Raw genomic sequence first — 17237 nt, 5'->3', positions numbered from 1 at the left:
CCATCTTTATTTTCTGAGTTCAAATTACACTGAAGTCGACTTTGTCTTACATCCTTTCAGGGTTGATAAAATAAATATCAACTGAACACTAAGGTCAATTTGTGTCAAAATTTAAAACCAATATTATCACTGGGTTTACAGTTCACCAATAAATAATTAAATGAAATTTATACTCTCTAAAAATAAACAGCCATCTTTCCCTTTTTCTGGCGAGGATGTAGTCAATTTGGCTAGTGTGTCTGCCAGAATGGTAGGTGACTAGGTGACTGGCAGGCTTCCTGAAGTTAGTATTGCAGACCATAAGGTCATTTGCATCACAGAACTCCAGCAGCCTGGTTCCCTCCTCATTGCAGGACCAAAACCATAGCCTTCATGTACACCATGGAAGCCCTCTGCATGTTGTCCAACATGTCCATTGAAGTCACCAGCCACAAAGAGAAGGTCCCTGTCATTCGTCAACATGGTGGTCTGCAAGAGGGTGTCATAAAATTGGTCTTTCTGTCCATCAGGTAGCCCCAGCTGAGGAGCATAGACCGAGATAATGGTTGCTAACCCTTGATGAAGCACAAATCTAATCTTAAGTATTCTGTCACATACTCTGACTACCTCGATTACCTTATCAACTCATTTCTCTGCAAGAAGTATACCCATGCCCCGACCCCGTCAGTGTTCCCTGCCCAGAAAATCTTGTACCTGTGTTCTTTGCCTGTGAGGAACCTAGCGGAACCTCCTCTCCACCTTACTTCCCGGAGGAGCACAAATCGACACATCTCCATTCAATCATCTGAACAATCTCACCAGATCTACTTCTCAGTGTGCCGACGTTGAGAGTGCCAACCCTGAGGGTGTAGGAGGTGTGGGCCTGTGAGAACCTGGGTTTGGAGACAACAGCGTCATGTATCTGAAAAGAAAGCTCGCATTTGGCGGAGTTCATAAACAAACAATAGCCTTCGATTCAACCTGTATACATTACACCATCATATTTATGCACTATATGATCACTACCTTACATAGGAGATAAACCCTAAGTAGGGGTGGGGATGGCGTAAAGCCTTTAGAAGTGTTCATGGGAGACAACCAAAGGATGACAGAGGATAGGAACTTCCGGTACAGGTGGAGGGGATGGGAGGGCAGGCATACTGCAAACTAGCAAATTTAGATGAGAGCATCTTCTGGATACTTATTCTTTCGGCAGAGGTATTAAAATCGAGTAGGGGAATCCAAGTGCATGCGCTAGTTTATATAGGGTGGGGGTGGGAGTGGAGGAAGTCTTGGCAAAGCAAGTGGTAATCAAAAGTGAGACAGACAGAGTGAGGCAGAGAGAGAGAAAGAGAAAGAGACAGAGTGAGGCAGAGAGAGAGAGAGAGAGGGGGTGCCAGAGTTAGAGTGGTCGGAACACAAGGGAAAAAAACATTCTTTGGAGATTTGGGTAGCATAATTTAATGAAACAGCAAATGTCGATAATAGTAAAATAGAACTGAAAAATCTTAGAGTTTTTGGTCAGCCAATCTATGACAAAATTATAGAAATAAGTGACTGTGTGATAAACGTGAATAAATGTATATGTTACGCTTCAGGAAATGCGTGAACTAAGGTTATCTTAAGGCAACAACGAGGAAGACGAAACTATTGAAACTATATTTACATGTTTACATGGTAATGAAATAAACAGAATAATGAAAGGAACTAAATAAGGAGTTTATGATCTGCGCAGAAATAGAAGAGTAGATGAATGAGGTTGAAAAGACAAAACTTCTTATCTGAGCATCTTCTGAGATTTATATCCTTTGGCAGGGGTATTAAAAATCGAGTAGAGGAATCTGAGTGCGTGCGTTAGCTTATATGGGGTGGTGGTGGTGGTGGAAGAAGTCTTGGTGAAGCAAGTGGTAATTGAAAGAGAGACAGACAGACAGAGTGAGGCCGAGAGAGAGAGAACTCCCTGACTTTGCTTATACTAATCATTTTGTACTCGCAAATCATCAATTGTGTGCTGTGCAAGGCTTGTTAATACCCCTTGGAAATACTGTAGTCACAGGTTGTTTGTTTATCAGTGCAAAAAAATTGAGAATATGATCATGAATGAAGATGAAAGTCAATTGCTGATTTGTTCCAATGATAGCACTCAACTCAAGGAAGTCAGTAATTCCAAATATGTTGCTGACAGTTACAAAGACTGTATGACATGCAAAAAATATCCCCAAAATATCAAGCACCAAAATGTTTGTTAGTTATGTATTTCAAATTCAATAAGGCTAGCCTTCTTCAGGGTATAAGTAGAGAGCATTCTTCTCTATATGGCCAAAATCTAGATTATGAAGACGTTTCAACAAAGCCTGATAGTACATACATCAGTTTTCTCATGAGTTCAAATGATTGAGCACAAAACCCATGTCAGTGGCTTTGCTGATCACTGCTATTGAGCTGAGCACCAGGCCATGTCATATGTAGTATGTGGGATACATCTACACCCTAACAGAAGATGAGGATCACTCAGCTACATTGGTATTATTGACAGAAACATGCATGAAACTGAAGATCAACCAAAGTTAAGTTAATAGTTAAACACTTCTTGAAGAAGTTTGAAATAAAGTGAGTAATATAGATAATGTAAAACTATAAAATTTATTTGAATCTATATAATATACTTACAAGTTAGCTTTTGCCTTCTGCTTTAAAAAGAAAAAAAACATAAGAAGAAAAACTTAAGTAGATCTGTTTATTAAACAAGGAATTATACTTTCATATTTTTTCAAATATCAAATAGGTTTTTCTAGTTATTACATCTTGTATGAAGTCTCAACAATGTACTAACATATACTCATTGTTTTCATATTTCATAGTAAGAGTACTCTTAGCAAAATGTGGATTTTACTGATTGAATACACCAGAAGACTTTCATTTGTTTAAAATTGTCAAGAAACACTGTTTATCTTCAAGTCACCATCAGCTATTTTTGAGTTAAAGTTATGAAAGAAAATGTCTATGGTAATAAACACAAAACAAAGTGCCTTCTTTGGTCTTAAAATTGTGAGCAATAGCCTCATCAGATGTTTGGTTCTCAAGGATCAGTGAATCAATCTACAATTCACATCAGATAAAATATTTCAAAAAATATATGACATACACAAAGATATTCTAACTCTTATATATTGAGGGAACACATTTCACTAGTGTTGTTGAACCAAAGAAACTCATTTAAATTATTTATTTTAGATACCTCCATTACTATTACTAAGTTAATGAGCTCTAGTAGAAATATTAAAAAAATTCAATATTTATATACTACACAGACAACTTTGTAATGAGCAAAATGATATTGTATTTACATAAAGTCAAATAAAAAGTAATGAAATTAAATCTTACCTTACGTTCTGTTGAATCAGAATAACAAAACCAATATTATCCATTTGTATTTAAATGAAAAGATATAAAAAATGTAACATATTTTAAAACATTTGAAAGAAAGCATTATTTTTTTTTACTTATACTAATGGCAGTGCCCAAGCATGGTCACAGCCTTGGGCTGGAACACATAAAGGAATAAAGGAATACTACTCAAATAAGATACTGCCTTTTCATTATCAATGTAAAGTTTCACTAGCATGTTCATTTTATAGGAAAACAGTTCTTGATTCATCACACTCTGTGACCTTACTAATGACAATGTGCTACTTATGTGCTTTTTCTATCCTAGCACTCATTTCTTGAGTAAGAAATGAATGTTAGCATGGAGGAAGCACATAAGGATTTTGTAATTCACTCCATTGTTACCCAGAGTTTAACAGAAACATACTTTAGGTATATGCATATGATCAGCCAGACAATATTGTAAATAATAACAGAAGATATCAGCTCCATATATTACTTTGGACGGCTGACTCTCATTGGTTAAGGTTGGTTAAATGATAAAATTTGTTACAAATTTGTAGACAGTAAAGCTTATGTTGCTCAGGGTGCTGTGGTGTTGAAAGAGGCAACTAAGTTCAAATCTATCATCTTCAAGCTGGTTGAAACTGTCTAAAACTGATTCGTTGTGGGTTGTGGCTTTAGAGTGACCAAAAAATTCCAGAAGTACCATCCTCTAGTAGCAGCAATTAAACAATATCATTGTTTTCCAGTTAAGAGATACTCAGGCTGCTTTGAGACCTAGAACTTTTCAGGGTGACCAGTTAATGTATAGAGTGGCCTATTCATAATACTCCATGTTACTGGAGAGCATACCAGTATCTTATCCTTAAGTATCCAGCTGATATGTGACAGAGATGTAGCATTTTCCCTGTTCTTTCATCAGAATGACTGAAGATGCTGAACAAAACAACCTTGAAAATGTTTATAGTTAACCTCACATAATTCTATTTAATATTCTCTTGGAATGTCATGGTTTCTCAGCACACCATTTCCAAGAAGCAGTGCAAAAACAGAGAGATTTTAGTAAGTATACATCAGCTTTAGAGCATTTGCAGTTGCAGTATTTGATTTGGGAGGCAATGTTGTAAATACATGAATAGCTAGTCTTAACATGGTGTGAGTGGAAAAGCTTATAGTATTTGTAGGAAATTATGGCTTATTAAAGCTAGGGAATTCTTAGCTATGTATTTTCTTGATTCTACTCAATTGTGGGGTGGATAAGATTCTATTCATGTAGACTAGTTTGCTACTTAAGCTGCTCCTAGCTAGTTATCATTATAACAGGGTGCTGTTCTATCGAAGACCTCTGCCCGTGAATAGCTCAGGGATCCTCCAACTTATACAAGCAAGAAGGTTTCTAATTATGGCTGGCAAGAGGCTATAATTTTAGTGGATGACATCTATTACAATTCATATATGTGTCTGTGAAACTCTGAGTAACAATAGACTGAATCAACTCTACTCATATATACAACGTTATTTACTTTCATTTGTGCACATGTGTGTATGTGTGTGAATGTATGTGTGTTTGTATCTGTGCATGTGTATGTGTGCATGTCTGCATTATATATGCATTGAGTATGTGTATTTGTGCCAGCTTTATATTTTCACTGGTTTAAAAACTGGTGGTTTTATACCTTGTACCTTAGTGGCTTGAAAAAAAAGAGATTAATAACATAAATTTCAAAATGGAAATACGCTGGAATTCATATAACGGTTTAAGAACTTCTAAAGGCTGCAGTTTAATGAGTGAAACTAGTAAAAGAAAAATAGTAATAAAATAGACTCTGAATTTGCATCTTATTAAGTCAGCACAAAATTAGAGGTTTATAAGTTTATAAGACACTTGTGATCTTGTCTACATCTTGCTGCAACTATTTAAAAATGTTTCCAGGCAGAACAATTTTTTCCAACTCAGTTTCTCTATAATAAAGTAGTGATCCATACAGAGATTAAACTGAGAACCACTTAGCACAATGGAATCAAGAGCTATATTTGGAAACAAATATGAATTTTTCTCTGAGTCTAACATTTTTATAAAAAATCTGCTTTTCAGATGACAAGGGTATGAGAGATAGTAGAACCTCACATTATCTAGCAATGATGTTGTAAAGTTAGTGCAAAATGCTTTGCAACATAAAAAAAGCATCCAAAATATTTGCAACAGATTTGAACTCAAGGCCACTGCAGTGGCAGTTCAACAAGGCAGTCCAACAACTTATCTAATTAGCTGTTTATCTGAAGTTCCAAGAATTACTAGAAATATTCTGTGATTTTCTTCCTACCTACATTTTTAACTGGATGTCAATCTCGCAGACTTAACCAAACTAGGAGGAACTGCACCATTTCCTCAGACAAATGAAAAAGCAGATTACAGAAAATGTCATAAAATTAATAAAAGATGGGTCAGAGAAAACATGGATAAAGTAACAGTATTATCATCAAATTTAAAGCTGCGGGCTGACAGAATCATTAGCACACAGGGCTAAATGCTTAGTGGCATTTCATCCATCTTTATTTTCTGAGTTCAAATTACACTGAAGTCGACTTTGTCTTACATCCTTTCAGGGTTGATAAAATAAATATCAACTGAACACTAAGGTCAATTTGTGTCAAAATTTAAAACCAATATTATCACTGGGTTTACAGTTCACCAATAAATAATTAAATGAAATTTATACTCTCTAAAAATAAATTTTTTGCATTAAGAAATGTTTCAAAGAAGCAGAACAACATCAAATTTGTAAAGAAGAAACATGGTTATTAAATTAATTTCAGTATTTTTGGTAATAAACTATTCAAACCAAGAAGGATGAAAGCCAAAATCAACCCCATCATAATTAATCATTTAAAATGTTCAGAAATTGATATCATAAGGCATTTAACAATATCACCAATCTACTTCTAGTAACAAAACAAAATAGTTAATAGGAAGCAGTATGAATAGAAATAATAAGCTAGCCATCATACTCAACATTTTTATTTCAGCTTTCCAAGCTGGTATGAATTGCATGGGTCATTAATAGTTTGAGTTGTCTTTCATAGACTTATGGCTGTACATGTCATTTTGCTCAGTTTTTATGGTTGGATGCATTTTCCATCACCAACCACTTTACAGAGTGTACTGGCTCCATTTTCCATAGTACAAACACAAGAGAGATTGAATAAAGGGACTTCAGAACCTTACATATTTTCTGCTCAGTTTGCCAACCCCTTTACAAGACATAGTGGGTGCATTTTGTGGTACCTGCACTAAGAAGAACGTCTCACTCACCTAATACCTTGAAGGTGCACAAGTTATTGGGTGGTACCGATATAGGAAGGGTGATGTCTTGTACACAGTACAATCTAGAATGTATTTAGAGCCTAGACATATAGACCAGAGATGAGAAACAGGTGGGAGCAATACTAGCAGTGAGGCCAAAAGTGGGTGCAGGGAACATGTAAGTACCAAGAGAATGATGACATCAGAAAGGCCAGGATGAAAGAAAGAATGGAGCAGTATGATGTAAGTGGGCAAAGTTATTTAGAACAGCAAAAATGGACAAAGGTAAAGATGGATGAAACAATCAGAGGTATAGGAATGACTAAAAGCAATCTCTTATATATTGGCCTGGTGAAGGGATGAGGATGGACCACTGCTGTCTCCAACACATATGCCTAGTGATGGGTGAGGGAGCCAGAGGGATGAGGAGGACCAATGATGTCTCTTATACATATATCTAGTGGAAGAATAAAGGTGGATAGATGAGATGGATGGGCAACAGGGTGTGTGGTAAGCTATATAATCATCCAAGGGAATGATAAATCAAAAGATATATTTGAACCAAAAACCAAAAACAAAATATTTCTCACTCAAATAATTTCTTTTCTGCATACAGTACTAAGATTTTATTTTCACTGATAATGAATAAGTAGAAATTCCATACTGTGTACTCTGTGATCTATGGGTGCACAAGAAAATAAGTGGAAACAAAGATAGGCTGGCAGTGAATACATAATTTTCCTGCATTAATTGTAGAGGAGTGGTGAACCCACAAAGTATCAGGAAAATAAATTTTTTGCAAAGTTCAGAAAGCTCTACAGAAGTACTTCATACCTTCTATTATCTAGGTGACCCAAACAGCAGTAGGGGAGAGTGTTTAGAAAGCATAGTTGCCAGAATTTGAATAGGGTGGAAAGAATTCAGGCAGCTAATATCTCTCTGTTAACGAGAGGATTCTCTAAGTGAAGAGTAAATTGTATGATGCAAGTGCATGATCTATGATGCTGCATACTAAGATGTAGGTACTGAATGCAGAACATGTCTAAAAGTTAGAAAAGAAACAAAGCAAATATGAATGATCCTTTGGATGTGCAATATTAGTATAATCGAATGACAAGGTACAGATGAACTGAGAAAAAAGTAGGTATAAGAGGAATCAAATATAGGGTACAAGAGCAATGACTATGTCAATATGAACATATGATGGGTAAGAAGATGAAAAGTGCATGAAGTGCCAAAAAATTCATGTGGAAGAAACCAATGGAGGAGGAAACTAAAGAAGACATGAGCAGAAGTGATCTCAGGAAGGTCAACCTCACAAAAGTGCTGACAAAGGAATGCAACAAGTGGAAGAATGTTGTGTTTAACCTATGCAAGGACTTATGCAAACATGTTAAAACGGATGCATTTAAGTGGACTGAATCATTGAAAGTTAAATATCATTTCAAAAGAAACAGTCATAGGATAAGAATTATGGACCCTTCAACTGGTTGACTGACATAACTAACAGATATGGTGCTTATAATACATTATATATGTTATTAGTTATATAAATCAATCAGTAAATATTTTCATACAAAGGAAAAACAGAGCAAAGCAGGGATCTATAATATAAGTAAAGAGCAATAACATTGGCTTAGGAAGCAAAACACAGTATAAGTAGTATAAAAATGTTTAAAACTCAATCATTATTGAAATGCACACATCTGACAAATACATTTGTAAGCTGGGAAGCAGATAGTTTAATGACAAGAACACTTATTAACTCTATACTTTAAATTGTCTATTCTTGTCATTAAACTATTTGCTTCAAGCTTACAAATGTATTTGTCAGATGTGTGCATTTCAATAATGATTGAGTTTTAAAGTATAGAGTTAATAAATAGTCAAAACAACAAACTACTCATTACAATTTTAAAAAAAATAAAAGAATGAATACTAAAGAGTAAGCAATTTAAAGCGAAAGGTTAATACGAAACCAACAAAAACAACAACATACTAATGAAAGGTAGAGGAGGAATAAGGGCAGAGTCAATACTAATGTTTGAAAGTAGCGTTTTTCCTGAAAGTAATAAATTAAAATATGTAAGAGTATAAAATACATAAATATCAAGCTAATCAGACTATATAATGTTTTTACATTCATAAATACTTAAAATTAGATTCTGTTGTTTCTGGAAAGTCATTCTCTTTTGGTGCCTTATAATTTAACACACTCACCAGTAAAATTTCTACTTATTTCTTTTTTATTTTTCTAAAATTTTTGTTGCGTCTTCTGGCTTATCATTAGACACAACAGAATATGCTTCAACACACGAACTCACATTAAGAATTTAGCAAACCAAATCCAAAACCGAAATTAAATTAGATTATCTGTGTTTTTCTACTAAATATTATTGAGTGAAGAAACATTTTAAAAACTAGCTACAGGAAATAATTACATTGTATGGGAAAAATTCTATAGTTGTTCTATAGCAAAAAATAAGCTCAATTTCCTAGAAAGTAAAATGAAATAAAGGATTTTTAAAATATCAACAAATTTGAACTATGGTGGAAAAAATAGATATGATGAAATATGACTTTCTGAGAGATTTGAAGAGAATGTGTCATGTTCAGGTGTTAACAAATAGCTCTATCTTTAACAAATAGCTGAAATAGTTAACAAATAGCTCTATCTTTAACTAGTTTGTTTTCATATAATGATCATTTCACTTTATCCTATTGTTACATGTTTAAGAAAAAAACTCTTGAACAAACTTTTTAATAATAAAGAATTTTTGGAACTAAGGAGGTCAGATATATTATTCATCATCAAATTGCTAACTATCGAAAAAATTAGATTTTTCAAAGAAGGCAGGTCTGCCTTTGGCCTAAAAAAAAGGAAAGTAAAGTAACAATTAAGAAATTTACAGCATAACTCAAATCTCTAAATGATCAAACATTATTCAGTAATGTTTGACTATTTAGAAACTTATATTTTATTATGTAAAAAATAGGTTGGGTCAGAAAGATATGATTTAAATAAACACTTTAAATTAAATATAAAATATAATACTAAATATTGTTTATGAGCAAATAGTAGTAATCCTTTATCTTCCATGATAATTTTTTGTATAACAAGTTCTGGTGTATGTTTAAATATTTGAAACATTTTAAAAGTTACAACAATGTTTTGCTAAATAATTGATAAATTATATGTCAAAGAAAATATAAGAAAAAATAAAAAATACAACTCTGAGAAGGGATTTCAGGAAGTGGTCTGGATGTTTCACTTTCATTATCTGAATCACCATCTAGAAAATAAAATCATATAGATGAAAACCAAAATAGCTAGAAAAAATTATGGACTGCAATGGATAGTTTATAGAATATGTTTTATCAGGAAGACACAGTTAATATTGAGAATGAAACAGGCCTAGAAAATGTCTACAACATAGACAATTGTAAATATTGTTAAAACTGTGGTAGTGGGTGGTTGGGAGCTGTATTATTTGGTCTGGCCATGTGATTCTCCCACATAAAACCAATCAATGATATTTAGTTTTAATGAATCATATTTGTTTCCATATTGATATTACAAGGGTTACTTGCCAAAGGCTGTTATGCTGATAGCCAGCAGCTAGTGTGTGAGAGGAGAAAATGTTATGTTTGATGAGAGGTGAGGAGAATATTATGTATGGCAAGAAATGAGAATGTTATGTCTGGCGAGAGAGTTTTTTCAGCATAAGATTTGCATAGTTTGATCAAGAAGACATCTGCTCTCCTCTTGAATCCTCTACCTTCTCTTGAAATTCTGCCTGGCATGTCTCATGTATCTTCATTCATGACCATATTTTGGTGGGAAACTGTGTGGAAATTTCCATTCAAATCATGCATTCATGCAGATGCATCTGAAATATGATTGACTGAAATGTAGGTTAGCATCACCCGATATGTCATGGATATCATCCATTACAAGACTGACGTGGTTTCAAATGCTAACCATACCTACAGGTATTCCCCTGCCAGTGAGTTCATTGGAAGACAAGTGGACAAAAACAATAGAAAAATGTATGTGCAGGTTTGAAGCTAAAGAATGCAGAAAAAGACAAATGTTCTTAAATGGAAATATTCATGCCAAAAATTGGTAGCAATAATCATTATAAAGCAAAAGAACAATGTGTTATGTATGCATAATACTGGCATAATACTGGCAAAGATAAGTCACCTTGGAAAGTATGCATTAAAATTGAATGTAGGCCTAGAATGAAGTATTATGCAGAAAGATATCTGCAGAAAATTGAAGGGCTGAAATGCTGTTAATAGGAATAAAGAATGTAGGTAAACTTGTACAAAAGATAATATACACAGAATAGAAAAAAATGTGTACATGAATAAAGACTAAATTTTTAAATGCTAACTGGCAATACAGCAACTAGACAAAAAACAATTAATTGTGTGTGTATACATGTATATTGATATCTGACGTGCGTGTGTACATTTTGTATGGGAAGAATGTGTGCGTATACATGTGCATTAGTATCTTTTGTGTATATGCATATGTATTTGGTATGCATATGTATATGCATACCTGTGGTATTTAAGCATGTGTGAGCATATCTAGTATATAGGACTGGTGTGTGAGTATGTGTGTGTAATGATGTTTTGTATTTGGTGCTATGTAGTGACAACATTGTCATTGATGGGAGTAACCAGATTTGTTGTTAGATTAAGATTTGGTGGTACTGGGGAAAGAAAGAAAGAAAAGAAATCAATAAAAACATATATACATAAACTTTCAGTAGATATAGATCTTCAACAGAGCTGCCCCTCATAAAAATGAGGAATTAGCAAGGAGCAGATGCACTGAGAAGTTGATATATATATAGAGGACCCAACAGCCCCACATCTGAAGACAATCAGAAAGAGAAAGATAACCTGGTTCGACCCCCTATGTAACCTAGAAGTTTTAACCAGCATAGCTAGGACCTTCTTGTTGATCAAGAAGCATTTTGTAAGAAGCTATTAGCGCTATAAGCTTTTCAACTCATACAACATCAAAGAAAACTACTCTTGTTTAAACAACATCACTTCTAATATCACATGATACAAACACACAGTCTCCAAACCCAAGCTGCAATGAAAACCTTACCAGCCACCATCTGGAAGAAACCTTCCTGAAAGGCTGTAGTCTACAAGCCCACTCTCACACCATCCAACAGTATCACAAGGCACTACACTGACTTGGTGGTCAATGATTTCAAGAGACAATATACACACACAGCATGTGTATTCTCACAAATGAAGTGATAGGAAAAACTCTACCTCCTTGTCCCTCTTTATCTGAAGACTGTACAGTCTCCAGAATGATTCCCCTAACATTAAATGGAGTATCATCAAGGCTTCACTTTACTCACCCAGAATCCGAAATTGCCAGCAGTGCCTTCACAAAAGACTGCTTATTCCCCATTGATCTACAGTAACCATTAGCAGGAAAAACAAACAGTCTTACTGTTGTCCTCAGCGGTACATCCTCCTGGTGAACTCCAAGTCATTGACTGCTAACAACTCAGATATACAACCTTAGACCTGGTTGCCTCATAAGTAAGGGCAGAGCACTTAACCTCCACTGCCCACACAAACCACAGACTGATTGGTTCATTCTTTTCTGTAATTATCCATAATTGTCTTTATATATATATGTGTGTGTATATATACATACATGTATATGTATATTGATTTCCTTTCTTTCTTCCTTCCCCAAGAAAATCCAAATTTTAATCCAACATATCTGATTATCTGTTCAATGATGCTGTTACCACTGTGTGGCACCAAATACAACACATCAGCACATCACTACCCACACATACTGACACACCAGTCCCATATGTTCACACATGCATAAATACATAAACACCAGAAGTATTCATATACACACACAACAGATGTCAACATACCTGTACCTGTTCATGCAGATACATGTGCACACATACATACACATGCAAATACAGAGATATGCATATGCATGCATAGCTGACTTGTTGGCATGTTTGCACCCATGATACACACATTAATGTACATGTATATGTGCACATACCTGCACACACACACATGTATACACACATCAGATACCAATGTACATGTATAGATGCACATACACTGACACGTACACACTCACACCCATATGTACACACACACTAGATACACGCACCTAAGCACACATGTACATACCCACCAATAAGATAAAGCTGCCAGCTCACGCACACACACAGCAAACAAACATGCACCAGATATGCACATTCATGTGTTTATGCAATAAGTACACCCCCTACATATTAGCAACTGATGTCAGTTGTAACTTTCTCTTCATATTTAGACAATGAGGAGCCATCAACATCCATCCAACCATGCAGTCCTAGAAATAAGAATTTCTATCTCTATTTGATGTCACTATTATAATTATATGGCTACTAATATCAACATGTGATCTGCTTTGACTAGCAGCCTAGTCTCCAGTAGCCATCTTGAGCTTTCTCCATTTAAAGGCCTAAGCCTGAAGAGCTAAGTTTGTTTTACAAGTCCATTATACTTTAAGGTGTATATATATATATATATATATATATATATATATATATTATATTTAAGGATGGTCATCTTTTGCCAATAAATACACAATATGTATTTGATCTTCACTTTATTATTATTATTCAGTAGTTTTATTTTTATCACCTGCTTTCACTGCACTAGCGAGCGCAGCTCTATGTGCCTTGGGTATGTGCTGTGGTTTGTTGTGGTGCTCTTATTTTCATTGAAAGTGCTTTACGTAGGATATGCATGGTGTCTAGTAGCAAGTCTTGGTGCTTTGACTATGTATTTGTCTGAATGGTTTTTAATCATACCTAATGCACCTATCATTATAGAGATTGTTTCTGTTTTTAGGCTCCACATTCAAGTTACTTCTATTTCCAGATCTTTGTATTTTGAGAGTTTCTCCATTTCTTTTAGAGATACATTGTCATATGTTGATATTGATACATCAATTAGAAGGCATTTCTTTTCTTGGTGATCTTTGGCAACTATATCCGTTCTATTAGCCTTGATTTCTCTATCTGTGTGATTTGGTATATCCCAGAGTATGGTTGCTTTGTCATTTTCTGGAGTGTGTCTATAGCATCTTTTTTTCTATTCTCACCACATATTCTACAGTTACTAGCATTTTTCTTTATTATGTGTTTCTGGTGATTTCTGGTGGGGAGGCTTTGATCTTGTGCAGTAATTAAAAATCCTTCAGTCTCTGCTTTGAGTCCTGAGCTTCTCAGCCATTGTAGGGATTTTATTTTGTTTATTTCTCTTCTGTTTAGCTTATTGCAATATTTGCTATGTAAAGGATTTTCTTGTCATCATTTTATCATGATACTTTGTTGTGCAAGTTTTAGTTTCGATTTCAGTTGTTTTATAGCTTTTCTTGTTTCCTACTTTTTCTTCATAGTTGTCAGCTACTATGACTTCTTTCTAGTATTTTTTAACTTCCTTAAAGACAGAAAACAGATTTTTTGTTTAGCTTGTGTTTTGTGGATATTTGTACCAGTTTTCATTACTTCTAAATTAGGCATTTTTGTTATCCTATGGTTATTTTATAATAGTTTTCTAATTGTATAAGATTATTACTGCTATGATTATTATTACTATTATTATTAGTTTATTTGTTAATGTTCTTTTGTCACATATTCTGTGACCTCTTCGGTGACTTTCTGTCCCTTGTGTATCCTCTTCTCTCTGGTCTTGTCCTGTCTATTCCATTCTGTCTTTCTGTGGTATGTATCCCTATTTGCACATGTGTTTATGTCTGTGTCTGCATGTCTATGTGCATGTGTGTGTATATGGGTTTGTATATTACACTGTTTGTACCTGTGCCTTTTATTTATTTTTTCTTATAGTGTATTTAGTTGTCCAGTTGTATAGTGTGGTGGAGTGGTGGGATGTTATTACTCCATTCATGTTTTCTGCTGAGACTTGGTCTATTTTCTACCATGTGTGTGGATCCCATAATCTGTCTGAATGTTGTGCCTGTTCTATGTGTCAATAAGATCTGAACATCTACTGAGCCCACATGCTCTAATTTAGCATGTTGGTATATAGCACTGGCAAGCTTTTCTCCTCCTTTAGTTCCCTCATCCTCTCACCTATGTTACATACTGTCTCTCCAATGCACATCATTGTCCTATTTCTGCACCATCCCACTGTACACTTTATACTATACTACATTCCGAGTTTTACAACTTATCTGTGGGCATACTCTACATACTATACAGTTTTTTACCTGTACAGGAGGTTCTACAGATTAGGGATTTTATGGGTGTTCCTCGCTTTTATACTACCATAGTCTGTAGATTCATCTTATTTAAGGCTTTTCTAAAATGATACGCTAGGTTGCTTCCAGGTATAGCATTGATGAACATGACATTCTGGTACTTTTGGTTGTCATACCATGAGTTGGTGTTACCTATCTTTCTCTCAATCATTTCTATACTATTCCATGATTTACTCCTGTAAGGCAGACAGGTACCACTGTCATCATTCTCTATGAAGGTCTTGAATTTTGCCATGGCATCTTTGTATGTCTCCTTGTCTGTACCTAGAGAACTGCATGAAGTGGATGAAATGCTGTATGTGCCTCTCTAATTCCATTGGGTCACACATGTGGGACACGTTTCTCATGACACTTATCAAGACCACTATTAGGATATTGAACTTAGCATTGCTGTGTACCAGTGGACCAGATATTTGTAGCTATGTGTTAGGCATAGCGTGAATGGAAGATTTGGACCACAGTTCTGGGTCTAAAACAGGTAGTCTGTAATTAGTGTGCTTACTAAGATAAACTACTGTTATATTAATACAATGGTGGATGGAGTAAGCTATTTGCTGGATGCTCTCCATGGTATTAGCTTCTTCTTCATAGATATTGTTTATAGAGGTGCTTTTGTTACTGTGTTGATGTGAACATAGTGAGAAAACATAGTTAAGACTATGGAGGTCATAGCTAACCATTCTTTGAGTCTATCCCACCATATCATAGAGGTTTACTCCTATTTACTCCATAAACAGGAGTCAATCATAATATCTGTTTCAACATGATTTCACATCAAAAATCTTGCCAAGTACATACATAAATACATGTATCTGAGTGTTTGTCATCATCATCATCATCATCGTTTAACGTCCGCTTTCCATGCTAGCATGGGTTGGACGATTTGACTGAGGACTGGTGAAACCGGATGGTAACACCAGGCTCCAATCTGATTTGGCAGAGTTTCTACAGCTGGATGCCCTTCCTAACGCCAACCACTCAGAGAGTGTAGTGGGTGCTTTTACGTGTCACCCGCAGGAAGGCCAGTCAGCTAGTACTGGCAACGGCCACACTCAAAATGATGTATTTTCTGTGCCACCCGCACAAGAGCCAGTCCAGGGGTGCTGGCAACGGTCTCGCTCGAAAATCCTACGAAAGCCAGTCAGGCGGTACTGGCGACGGTCACGCTCAAAATGGTGTATTTTATGTGCCACCCGCACAAGAGCCAGTCCAGGGGCACTGGCAACGATCTCACTCGAAAATCCTACGAAGGCCAGTCAGGCGGTACTGGTGATGGCCATGCTCAAAATGGTGTATTTTATGTGCCACCCGCACTGGCAGAATTTCTACAGCTGGATGCCTTTCCTAACACCAACCACTCTGAGCGCGTAGTGGATGCTTTTACGTGCTACCGGCATGAGGGTCAGTCTTCCGGTACTGGCAACAGCCAGGCTCAAATGGTGTTTTACGTGCCACCTGCACAGGAGTTAGTCCACCGGCAGTGGTAACAACATCGCTCGAATGTTTTGTTCATATGCCACCAGCACAAGTGCCAGTAAGGCGACACTGGTAACGACCACACTCAAATGGTGCTTTTTACGTGCCACTGGCACGGAAGCCAGACAGCTGCTCTGGCAGTAATCCCGCTCCGATGGTGCTGTTAGCGCTCCACTGGCACGGGTGCCAGTCATCGTATTTGGTTCCATTTCGATTTCACTTGCCCCAACAGGTCTTCGCAAGCAGAGTTTAGTGTCCAATGAAGGAAGGTTGGCATGAGTGCCGGTCGTCGAATTTGGTTTGATTTCGATTTTGATTTCACTTGCCTCAACAGGTCTTCGCAAGCAGAGATTTGTGTCTAAAGAAGGAAAGGATGTATAAGTGGGCTGGCTACACCCCTGGTAAAGGCCACGGGTTAAGGTCTCACTTGTCTTGCTGGGTCTTCTCATGCACAGCATATTTCCAAAGGTCTCGGTCACTAGTCATTGCCTCGGTGAGGCCTAATGTTTGAAGGTTGTGCTTCACCACCTCATCCCAAGTCTTCCCGGGTCTACCTCTTCCACAGGTACCCTCAACCACTAGGCTGTGGCACTTTTTCACACAGCTATCCTCATACATTCTCGCCAAATGACCATACCAGTAAAATCGTCTTTCTTGCACACCTCAACTGATGCTTCTTAGGTCCAACTTTACTCTCAAGGTACTAACACTCTGTCGAGTATGCACACTGATATATAT

General features: G+C 36.0%; 1 protein-coding gene across 1 annotated transcript in view; it reads right to left on the bottom strand.

The window, feature by feature from the left end:
- Window positions 1–9578: 9578 nt before the first annotated feature.
- LOC106882591 (SH3 domain-binding protein 2) overlaps window positions 9579–17237 on the bottom strand; it is a 195475-nt gene continuing 187816 nt past the window's right edge. The window contains exon 6 of the mRNA XM_052978388.1: window positions 9579–9966. Within this exon, the coding sequence (XP_052834348.1) occupies window positions 9872–9966 (95 nt within the window). The 3' untranslated portion in view covers window positions 9579–9871. The remainder of the gene's footprint in view (window positions 9967–17237) is intronic.

This window comes from Octopus bimaculoides, chromosome 2, assembly GCF_001194135.2.
Source record: "Octopus bimaculoides isolate UCB-OBI-ISO-001 chromosome 2, ASM119413v2, whole genome shotgun sequence".
Taxonomy (NCBI): domain Eukaryota; kingdom Metazoa; phylum Mollusca; class Cephalopoda; order Octopoda; family Octopodidae; genus Octopus; species Octopus bimaculoides.
This window is presented reverse-complemented; position numbering and strand designations above follow the sequence as displayed.